Below are 12,392 nucleotides of genomic sequence, written 5' to 3' on the forward strand. Positions count from 1 at the left end.
GCATCGGCGAGCGGCAGATGAGACACAACCGTCAATTGATGCAGTTTTTCATCCCCCCAAAAAAAGAAAATACTGGACACTGTGTGAGTCTGAGGCTTCAGGTTGAGATTTGTGTAATAAAACTTTGTTTTGGTTTTAAAATGCAAAGTTTCTAAGGAACATGACTACAAATCACAGCTGCCACACACATAAGTTATGTCTCCCTCTACAGTCTGGAGGGCGAGAGACATTGATCTTTAATATCAGGTCATTTGTATTATTGTATCAGTCAAATATTTGTATTCGACCAAATTACATCAATGTGAATAGATGTTGAAAATAAAGATGTACTAATCGAACGCAGAGAAAACTATAACATTTTAAGTTTCTGAAAGGGTCATTTAATCGATGCATTCTGCCATAAGCGGCTCTCTGAGGACATTCATGATCTGACAGGAAAAAGTTTGCCTCCTCTTCCCATAAATGAAACCTTGGACTACATTAATCTGTGTGTAAATGGTCTATTTAATATGTAAATTTGACTGTTTAAATATAATGTAGACTAAATTAACTTTTTAACAATTTTCTATGCAGCTGCATATTAAGACCCTTTTTTCCATTTCCCTTACTTTTGTTGTCGCAGCCACCGGATGGGAGATGCATGTTTTAGGCCCGGCAGAATGTGGCCCCAGAGCTCTTTTACATTTTCAAAAAAAAAACAACAACAACAACAACAAAAACAGGCATCCACCACCTTATCGTCATCAGTCTCCCTTTCTCTCCTCTGTGTGCCTGCGTCTCTCTCTCTCGCTCTCTCACTCTCTCTCTCTCTCCCTCTTTCTGCTCTTTTCCTGAGTGCCGAAGTGGAGATTGCAAGTGCGCACCGCGGCACCCAGCGCTCCGCGTCTCACTTTACGGACTTTTGCCACACCGAGGGGCACCTGCCGGAACCCGGATATTTACAGGATCGGGGGAGACGGGAGCGTCAGAGAAGTGGGCAGCGACTGGACGTCTGAGGGAGGACGGAGAAGCGGCCGGAAGGGCTGGACGGACCGCGGCGCGGCGCGGCGCACCATGGCCTCAAAGGAGAACTCAGCGGCCGGCTTCGTCAGCGTGAGCAGGGAAATCACAGGTAAGTTTAGCAGCTTCAGAGTGGGGTCGAGACGTGTTTTAGAAACGAACCAGGAGGATGCGCAGGGGGGCAGATCACTGAATGCTTCCCCCCAGCCCCCTCTCTTTCTCTGAATTTGATTTAAAAGGAGTTTAACGCCACATGCGGTCGCTGGAAGCGCAAAAGAAACTAACAAAAAAAAAAAAAAAAAAAAAAAAAACTGTCACGCTTGCTTGCGTGAACTGTGGTCCTATCGATCTCTGTGCGTGGATGCTCACTTCTGGCGCTCATCTGTCCATAAAACTAAACCTGTCTTGTAACTGGAAGCGCGCGCTGGGTCCAGTTTATTTTCCGAGTTATTTTTAAGCCTTTAAGTGTGAACGCGCTGCGCTTTATGGATTCATTATGAGTTTCTTCCCCCTTCTCTCTTCTGTGCGTGTGCGTGGGAGCTGGGATGTGACTGGGAGCTGTTTGCGTGCAGAAGGCTGTAGCAGCATGCACTGGGGAGGGTGATGGTGGAGGTGTGTGTGTGTGTGTGTGTTACGCTGTGAGTTCTCGGACAGTGCAGCCCACAAAGCACATCAACATGTTTGGACGATGGGATGTCGGAGAAGGCGCGTCTCTCACTGTTGATTATCGTGATGCGGCGAGTTAAGTCCCGCTGTTTACCAGGTCAACCTTGTCAAGCCCCTTCTGTCTAAGCACCAGGCGGCATTTGGTTCATTAACTCACCTGCCAGAGGAGAAGGGGGTGGAGATAAAGCTTCTGAGAAAACTGTTGGAAATTGTAGAAAGACTTTGTGGATTTGACAAAAAAAAAAAAAAAAAAAAAAAAAAATGTAGCATTCAGAGGAAGGCTATCAGGTCAGATGAGGCCTATTCAGATGAAATGTACTCCCTAACAGACTACTACTGATTCAGGGTTGCAAAATTCAACTTGTTAGCAAGTTAGACGTTTACATTAGCTCAGTCACTAAACCAGCTAACATTAGAGAAGAACCGCAATGCTCTGGCGTAGGATTGTTATTAATTTCAAGACTTATGAATGTTTTTAAGTATTAGTAAGTTAAAAGATTTATTCAACATGCAACTCGGGTTCCATCATCAGCACGAACTGCCTCAGGGTTATGAAACTTGACTTGCTAGCATGTTTGACTTCAGCATTTTTGGCATTGCTAAGCTATGCAAGACTTTAAGTACTACTGAATTAGGATTAGACTCTTCAGATTTATTCACAAGAGGTGCACTTCCAACTTTTGCCTTGACAACCACAGTTAAAATGTGCCATCAATGACCAGCTGCTGCTGTAGGGTTTCAAAAACTCACCTTGTTAGTGAACTTGATCTTAGCATTAGCTTTGTCACTAAGCTAGCTAATGTTGGAGGCAAACCACAAATCTTGCTCCCACACAATCGTTCGTAATTCCAAGTCTTATGAGAGTTTTATTTTTATTTAGTAAGTTGAAAGATTTCCTCAGCACTTCATATAAATATTTGAGCCTTAAATTACACAAACAAACTTTTTGTCTTGATGGTATTTGGTATCTAACAAGCAGCTAATTTTAGAATTCAATGACTATTGAATATCATATTTGTTTGAAATATAATGTATATGAATATAAGCAAATAACACAAGTGGCTAGTATTTTTTCTGCCCTGCAACGTTCATTTTTGAAGTGTACATCAATATTTCAAACCTTCAGAGAGGAAGTGAGCAGGGGAGTCTCTGTTTTTGCTTCTATCCTTCCCCGTCTTACTGTCCCTCTTTACACCTTCGTGAGCAGAAGCTGAGGTCACCTGGGCAGGCCACTGGGGCGGCGCATAGTAAGTTAAATGGTTTAAGTGATTGGGTCTTACCCAGCCTTAATACCAATAACTCCATGTTTGCCTTCAGCTGATCCCTCCTTCAACCCACCAGTGAGTTCCCTGCACCCGCCCCACCTCCGCCTCATCCTCCCCGCATCTGCCGCTGCTCGATCAGGCGTGACAGCCAACTTCCACCACCGCTACTGGACGGGGGAGAATTGCAATCTAGTGGGAGAAGTCTGGGAGAATTTGACACAATGGAGTGTCGTGACACAGCACGACTCGCTGCATCTCCATCTGCTGAGCTCCATGAGTGCTCAATTCGAGTGGCGGGCTCGGTTGGAATGTGGGCCGCGGGTATATCTCGCAGCTTGTTGGCATACGCGCGTGTTTGCCGACAGAAGATATAGGTTGACATTATGTTTGTGTAATAGCGGAACGTGTTGTGGCTCAACACTGGAAATTGAATGTAAATGGAGGAAACCTCGAGCGCGTCTCAGTGAGTTACAGGAGGGTCGATCAGCTTGACGTGGTGTGACTCTCTCGCAGGTTGTGCATCGGCTTTTTAAAAGAACTCAGACTTACTTTTTCATGTTTTGCCACATTGCAGCTGTGAACCTTATTAAGCAGCACAGCACTATGCTTTGCTTTGATTCTGTACACTTCAGCTAACAATTAATCAATTACCAAATCAGTTGACTGTTAGATCAATAATCGATTAATCCGGCTAATCATGTCAGTCCTGTCCTGTGACGCCCTCTGAGGTCTGTTAGAAAACCAAAGTGAACAAGCAGCTTCGTGAACTCCAAGGAACTCGGCAGACGGGTCAGAGAAAATGATGGAGAAGTTTACAGCAAGGTTGGGTCATAAAACAATAGTCAATGCTTGGAACGTCTCACTGTTCTTTGTTCAATAAATGTGAAAACCAATAGCGCGGTACACCGTCAAACCTACCAATGACATGACTTTCAACCTACAATCGACAGACTGGGCAAGGAGAGCATAAATCAAAGCAGACGAGAATCCTTTGGTAACTTTAACCGGAGAGAAACCAGAGCCAGGAATCTGTTGACGGCTCTCTACAAATCTACTACCAAGACATGGCCATCCGCTTGAACTCACAAGGAAGGAACAGAGCATTAATCACAGTAGCGATCGTTTCGGACCAGCCCTTGAAATATCCATTGATCAGGTGGAGGAATCTTTTGGCAGGACTGGTATGTCACTCCACAAATGTTTTCTTTCTTTATTTATTTAAAGAGTGGCCAGAAAAAAAATCATTGTTGAAAGAGAGAGACATACAATCACAATTCACACAATCCATGCAGAGGTTAAAGCAAATGTAAACGAAGGCTCTCTGGCCAAATAAGACCAAAATTGGACTTTTTTTTTGAAAAATACAAAATGCTAAGTGATAGATCAAGCTAATTACTGGGCAATTCTGATGGAAAAGAAAAAAAAACAGAGTCTGCTAAGGACTTGAGACAGGGGTGCAGGTCCTCTTTCTATCAGAGCAACCTTTAACACAGAGAACTACAAAAGAATGATTTGGATCAAAGCGTATCCATGTGTTAGAATGGTGTAATCAAAGTTCAAATCTAAATCCAATTAGGAAAACTGATGTTCAAAGAAACCCTTTATCCAGTCTGGCTGAGCTGGAGCTACTTTGCAAAGGAGATAAAGCAGAAAGTTAGACACTTCTGAAACCTGGCAGCTGGTGGTTTTACAAAGTTGTGGCTTAAGAGGGACGATCACAACTATAAGCTAAAATAAATGTGTAAAAACAATGTATTTTTCCTCCATTTCACAATCACGCTCTACTTTTTTTTTTTGGCACATAAACTCCATCCAAATAAAAACTCACAGAGGTTTACGGTTGCAACGTAACAAAATGCGGAAAATTGGAGGTAAGAATACTCCTGAAAGGCGATGTAGCTCTGAAACCGATCCACTGCAGTGAAGCAGGGAGCTCATCCATTCTTGAACACATTGTTAGTTTTCCATGTGGCTGTTCTCACAAGCTCTTTGTCTCTGACTGTACGTCTCCTGCATGGCTCTCTTTAAATGAGCAATCCGTATTAACAATAAGAAATGTGATCTTTCTTTATTTTCACATTTGCAATGAAACTTAAACCCCTTTTAAGGAAGATTTTGATATGGAAGAAACACCATTCAGCAAATTATCTCTGGATGGTAATAAAAGTTTTCACTGTTCAGATGTTGAGAAAATGACGAAGCAAAACCAAGCACCAAATTGTTTGCTCCGTCGCCAGCAGTGTTTCATCTTTCCTTCTTATTGTATATTACACTCTCTGGCTGGTCCTTGTTCAGTTATTCAACCCCAACATAAAGCACATTTTTACATGGTGATTATCATGGCATGCACAAAATGCCTTTTTATATTTTGTTAAATCTTATTTCCCTCTTCTAGTAAATCACTCTTAATGGAGAAAGCGCAGTTGATCATGTTCGAGAGCTGTTGACGCCAAAGCTCAGAATATGATTTACAAATATTTCACTCAGAGGTGAAGACCCAACGTGCTGAAATTGCATCTGTGCTGATATAGAAGTTATAATTCTCGTGTTATATTGGCAGTGAATTAAACCACATTAAGTTGTACTTGTCTGTCAGCATTTAGCTTTAAAAGGTTCGTATCAATTTAAATAACTAAATAGGGGTCGGAGTGAAAGGTGGGATCTGAATTCACATGGGAAATTGGCTCCCCCCGACCCCCCAGTCACTTTCAGGGATTTAACTTCAGCAGAAAACTAACAGAATGAGAATAACAACCGTCACTCTAGCAAAGTATTGCTACAATCGTTACTGTGGTTTTCACTTTAAATATATAAACCCCATTACAACAGGAGCGCCTCTGTTCTTCTGTTCATAACATCTTGAGCTGCTACTGTTGCTATAGCAGCTCAAGATGCTACTTTGTAGTTTTCTGCAGTTTTGCATATAACCAACATTTGCATAAATGTAAATCACTGCGTGCTTTCCATGATTAAATTGAACTCCCCCCCCCTCCCCCGGTGTGGAATGGTTGCACAACAGATTCAGTGAATTGTAGAAACAAAATTTGGAAGCGTGAATTTAGTGTGAATTTTTCCTAAAACACATTAGGGTCACTTGAAGTTCAGTTTCAACATCTCACTTTTTTTTTTTTTCTTTTTTACTTGTGGCGCAATTCTGTATATTTGACCAATCTTCCCAGCTTAATTAGTGAAGTTCACTTAAATATGTTTTATAAGTATTCTCACTGAGTTACTGACTAAAGTTGGCGCTATGAGAAGGCCTCTCCAGATGGTTAATGTTGGCCTGCTTTACCATTTTAACCTGTTTTTTTTCAAGATTGTTAACCTGCTGGGACATCTAAAAGTTTTAATCATCATGTTGACTTGAGGTGAAATTGAAGAATTTCCAGTAGTTATTTTTATTCACTGTCATATCCAGTTTATCAAGTGAACTAGTTGCACAAATAATGTACCGTTTGTACAAATGCTTAAGAGCATGATACAGCCACAACCATTTCTTTGGTTTGGAAATCTCACATTGACCCCTGCACATTCTGCTCTTTTTGTAAAATGGCTACACATATATCTCCTCTTCAGGGGCAAAAGGTAGGACAATTCCTAGGGCCCCCGACCGACTGGGGGCCCCCCACAACATAGTTTTTTTCTTCTTTGCGGAAATAGAAAAAAATGGGGGTAGTGTCAATAACAAAATTAATCATATCATGCTTTATAAATTGTTTTTAGCAGTAAAAATTTAATTTTACCTCTCCCAGACCAAAAAGCACACATTCAAATTTGCCCTGAACACCCCCTTGGATCTGCGTTAAATGGTTCGTTCCTGCTTGGTGCACTTGACAGTGACACGTGTTCAGCTATATTTAGTAGAATACACGAACAACTGTGGATGTTACTGTGCTGCCAAGAAAAATTATAGTCAGGTTATCCAAAAAAAAGACGAGTGTCAATTTGTAACCCAGTTTTTCTCCAAGAGAGGTGAGTAGACTGTGTGAGAATGTCAACCGTAGCTAACCATAGTTAGCTTAGCTTCAAACTACGGTTTGCCTCCATTTTACTGGCGTTTAATGAATTAAGGAATAACATACCAAGATAGTCATACATTTAACTTGTACCTGTACCTTTTACCACACTTAACAACAGGTGAGCAGTCAGCAGCAGCTCTGGTCCCTGATATCAGAATAACCTGTAAGCCCTGCCCCCAGTGAAAAAGATGAGCAACACTGACAAGCTAGTTAGCATCATTCCAGGGAATCTATAGGGATTTCTCTCTCTTTTCTTTTTTTTTTTTTACAATTACACAACAAAAGCAATATGTTACTGAAACTCAAACAATCTTTTTAAAATGATAATGACAAAACAGCCTCCTGTCTGCACTGGAGCCAGTCCACACAGTTTTACCTAAATTTGCATTTAAATTACAGACACCTTTTCCCACGTCCCTCATGATCTGCCCCCTCATAAGTGAAATTAAAGCTGCAGTATGCCACTTTTACCAAAAAATAAATAAAAATTTTACATATTTGTTAAAGCTGTTGTGACAGTCGGAGAAATTATCTGAGAAACATCTTCTCTTTCTTCTCCCTGCGCTGCCCAGAAACAACCAATCAGAACCAGGAGGAGGGTTTCAGCGCTGTAAATCACAATCTTTAGCCAGCAATAGTATCTCAGGGAGAAAGTAGAGGAGATTGATTTTTTTCTCAGATTATCTGTCTCATAACAAATTGTCATGACACAGAAAAAGTATATATTTTTTTAATTAAAGTTGTATACTGCAGCTTGAATAAAATGCAACTACACAGCATTTTTTGAGAAGTCTGGATTGCTACACGTATATTTTGCACGTGGCCTGTGACTGTTGCTGGTGGGGAGAGATCTTTCAGTAATCTAAATCTAATTAAAAAAAAATTTAAGCAACCTATTTGCACATTGTATGCGGACTGTTGCATGTAAAATTCACAAGCAGTAAATACTGTGCTACTATCAGTATTGGACCAAAGAAAGCAAGGCAATTGCATGCCTTTAAAATTGTGATGCTTTTGATGGTTCAGATACACTCAAATTATAACAGCAGGTGCATAAGGGGGGGCCCAATAACATTTTCTGTCATAGGGCCCAAGATTCCTGCCAGCACCCCTGCTGCTCTTACAATAAAACCTTTGTGTAGGAGACTTTTTGGCTGTTAGCAGCTGTCAATCACTGTCAAACTCAAAGATTTGGGAGTATGGGCTTCTCTTCCGTTTCACACTTTCTTGGTCCATGTTGACAGTAATACTGGTGTACCAGAAGCTTCCAGTTCATTAGAGGCTCGAGTGTTAATGGTTCTTGGGTTGCTACTCAAAATGCCAACCGTTTTCCTGTCTTCTGGGTTTGACGGTTTCAGTAGGATGGCTAAAACTTTGTCTCTGCTGGGATTTCTGACGAGACAATGACACCAAGCATACATGAAAACTGGTTTTGGAATAGATGATTCAGGCCAACATCAAAACTATGGGACCGATTGTGAACAATCCTGGAACCGAATGACTCTAATCACTCACTACAAAATAATTTATGAATGGGGAAACTGTCACCGTTTCTGTGGTTGAAGTAACTTTCAATGTCTCTACGCTGCGTGTGAGGAAACGACTGGGTAAGGACCCATCCGGGAGCAGAAAGGAAGAAAACAGTAATATTTTGGCAAGCAGCGTTTTGACTTCAGCCAATATTGATTATCAATAAATATGGTGCTTACTTATACGAGCTTTTACACAAATTTTTCAGGCCCGGCTGTATATTTATATTGTATAAATTTTCTTTGTAAAAACCTTTAGCTGTCTTCTAAGTTAATCTGTTAGATCACTATTTATTTCATATTCTCTCTCTCTCTCTCTCTCTCTCTTTTTTTTGTTTTTGTTTTTCCTCTTTCACATTTTTTCCCAGAGAGCATCAGGAAGGTTTTGGACAAACAGCCCGTTAAGTTTGTGCGAGCCATCAAACAGGAGACGAGAGGCGGCAAGTCAGAGGACAGAATCTTGGTAAGAGCCTTCTTTCTCTTCCACCAACAGAAACCATATTTGTGAACACTGGTAGATGAGCTTGGGGGGGGGGAGGGGAATGTAACCCAACTTGATATTTAAGCGCTTCAGTTGGACCGAACTCCAAGAAACGGAGGGAGTCGTAAGAAGTGGCAGATTGCGCTTTGCTTCGCGAGACGTCCGACAGACGCGTTGCAAATCAGGCTTAGGACAGATGCCGCCTAAGCAGAGCAAAGTGGACACCATGCCACTGCCAACTGAGTCCTTGCTGAGAGTTTATTAGATGTGGCAGGATGACCTTAATGCCACAGGCGGGAGTGGTATATGTGTGTGTGTGCGTGCGTGTGTGTGTGTGTGTGAGAGAGAGAGAGCGTATAAGCCCAGGCGTCGTGTGCCGACGTGGCGTTTGTTGAGTTTGTTTTAAAGTAAAGAAAATGCGGATGCCAGAAGGCCTGTGGGCGGCCCGCGACGCGCCGGAGGAACCTGCCGGCGCCGAGGCCACCGCTGCTTATGAGAAAGTGACAATTAGTCAGCGGCGTTAGTGACCGATCGCTTACTCACATGGTGTCATTATGCACAGGAGTGAGCTCATTACCTTCCCCTGAAGGCAGCAAGATGCACATGCTGATAAGTGAATTAGTCGCTCTCCACGCTCTTTTTTTGTTCTTTCCTTTTTCGATCTCTGTTATCCGTCTTCCATTCTGGCATATATTTTTATTGTTCCAGCCCAACCCCCCTCTCTTTATTTTCTTTCCCCCCCTCTTTCCCTCCTTATCTGTCCATCTCGATTATTCTCCACCCTGTCATCTCCCCTCCACCACCACGCTCACTTCCTGTGCCTCTTCTCCTCATGCCCTTCCCATCCTTCCCTTCATCCTCCCTCAAACCTGTTAAGGGGTATTGAGCTCCTCTTACCATCCAAAGCAATTCAATTAGGTCTTTGCCTTACAAGATTTATTTATTTATTTTTTTTACTATCCAAATAAACCCCGGCCGCTTCTGCTGCTAAGCGAGGGGAGGAGGGAGAACTCATAGACTATTTGAATTCATCCCAGCTCGTTGTCAAGGTCTCTCTTTCTTTAAAGGTAATCTTTTTGCTCTAATGAATGCGTTTATCTGGCTGTATGAAGACTGAAGAGACGGGCTTGTAAACGGAGCGGTTTGTTCAGCCTACGCTGCGCGCCGCCAAATACCCAGAATCTGGAAAACGTCACAAGCGGTGAAAGGAAGCGTCTGTTTAACGGAGTCGACTCGTTGCGTACGGCGTTTTGCAGACGTGTTCGTACCCCGGGAGGTTAAAGACCAATGTAATTCACGCATAAAAACCCCAAAACGATTAAATATTATGCACCGTTATCTTCCGTGAATGTTTTTGTAAGTGTACCATATTAAATCCCAATAAACTACATTGAAAATTACGATTTTCATAAGTCCAAATGTTGACCACAGAACATTTTCTTGCTTTCACATGGCAATGTATTTTATTTTATTTTTTGAACCTGCAGGAAACGGCTGCAGTAACTTGCTCCTTTTACCTTCTTTGCATGTGGAACTGGAACGAACTGGTCAAGAATCATAGCCGTCATTACGACATCTTCCATTTTTCCCTACTTTTTATGGCGATAGAGTAAAATAGATTGGTGCTTTATGCTTCTGGTTTATGTATATCATTAAGCCTTTGTTCTAAATTTTGCTCCTTCTTCCGGCCCCCTTTCCCCCCTCTGGAGGTTTGTTAATATCCAACTGTCATTGTGTGTTGACTGTACCAGCCGTCATTCTGTGACACACACATACACACACACACACACACACACACACACACACACACACACACACACACACACACCTCAGACAGACCATGGGAGGGCACAGCATGACATCCAAACAGCACCCAGGGCAACTTGTCGGGACGCGTCAACACACATGCATCTATCGCATCCAAACACACAACATGCGTGCAGATTGGCATGTACAGCACGCTTAGACATAGACACACACGCACGCACACACACACTCACTCACATAAGGCTCAGAGCTACAGAACTCGCTTGCACACGCACTCCTGCGGCCGTTATTAGATCACCCTATTTGAAGATTAGAGGCAAGTCAAGAAACAAAGCATCTTCAAAGGCAGAGAGGGTGAGGTGGGGGGAGTGAATATGATGGAGGAAAAGGGGAGGGATTCCTACTGGAGGAGTGTGAATGAAGGATGGAGTGAGCAGAGAGAAAGAAAGAGAGAGGGAGAGAGTGCGGAGGAAATCTCTGATGTGTTGTGATGCCCCACTTGCCGATTTGGCTCTTCCGCCACTTATTTATCCTGATCGGTTGCTCCGTTTCATCCTCTGTTGACTCTGCGGTTTCTGTGCTCTCACCAATAATAGGCCAATTACTTGCTGAGCGAGTCACTGCTTGACAGTCCTGGACACACTGGGGTGCTCATCCCTGCCCAGGGTTCTACGGTTAACGCAGAGAAGCTGCTCGGCGCAAAGAGCCGAGGTCGGCTAAGAGCTGCTTCTCCGTCTGAAGGTTTAGTTGTGCTTGGATGTTCAGTGACTGTATAGTTGTGTGGTTGGGGGGTGGGGGGGAGGGGGTGTGCAATGTTTACAGCAGGGTTGTAATTTATGAAACTCGTGGTGGGTGTAATATGTAATGATGATTTATGGCTTTGAATAGCCTTTTAAAGTCCCCCTGTTGCACATAAATCATTCATAAGTGTAAGTGGCTCCCCGTTTTCTGGACTCTACAAGCTGAAACCGGTTGAAATGAGATGTTTGCAGTGAAAGTGAACTTTCATCCTGATGGGTGAAGGTTCGTCTCGTAGACTATGACGCAGCGCTGCCTTCGTTTGTTAGCAGCCCGGCAAAGATGTGGCGGAAATTTGAGATTAAATTCCTGTTATGTGCACGAAACGTCTCGCACCAAAACATTTTAGAATGCCACCTTTAACTTGGAAAAAACCTCATGCTCAGGAATTGTTGGGTTGGATAGTGTTAGGTAGAGTTGTAGCACTCTTGCCTTGCTGGAAGAAGGTCTTCGGTTCAAATCCCAGCCAGAGGTCTTTCTGCACTCCAGTGTCCTCCCACAGTCTAAAAATATCTGTTAGGTTACAGCAGGGAAAGCAGGATGGATAAAATATTGTTTCTAACAAAATCACTTGTAGCACAATTGTTATCCCTTCTGTCGGTACTCTGTATTACCTCCTTTGTCAATGGGAAAGCACTCACTCTTTTCCAATATAGTTTCACAAGAATCAGAGTTCCATGTAGTATTCTTTTGCTCATCCTTAAGCTTTTCCAGGATTTAGTTCTGGAAGATTTCTGCTCTGGTGAACCATTGCTGTCTTAATTTGCCTTTTTTTTTGTCACACGTTAACTTTTAACCAGTGGTGGAGAAAGTACTCAAAAAATGTACTTAAGTAAAAGTACAAATACACAGTCAAAAATGTACTCAA

General features: G+C 42.5%; 1 protein-coding gene across 1 annotated transcript in view; it reads left to right on the top strand.

Annotated features, from left to right (window-relative positions):
• Positions 1-651: 651 nt before the first annotated feature.
• LOC106962770 (leucine-rich repeat-containing protein 16B-like) overlaps positions 652-12,392 on the top strand; it is a gene marked incomplete at its 3' end in the record, with an annotated part of 62,025 nt that continues 50,284 nt past the window's right edge. Inside the window, exons 1-2 of the mRNA XM_015057383.1 lie at positions 652-1,111; positions 8,847-8,941. Coding sequence (XP_014912869.1) covers positions 1,054-1,111; positions 8,847-8,941 — 153 coding nt within the window. The remainder of the gene's footprint in view (positions 1,112-8,846; positions 8,942-12,392) is intronic.

This window comes from Poecilia latipinna, unplaced genomic scaffold, assembly GCF_001443285.1.
Source record: "Poecilia latipinna isolate Pla-1442-1.1 unplaced genomic scaffold, P_latipinna-1.0 Scaffold1458, whole genome shotgun sequence".
NCBI classification, from domain to species: Eukaryota; Metazoa; Chordata; class Actinopteri; order Cyprinodontiformes; family Poeciliidae; genus Poecilia; species Poecilia latipinna.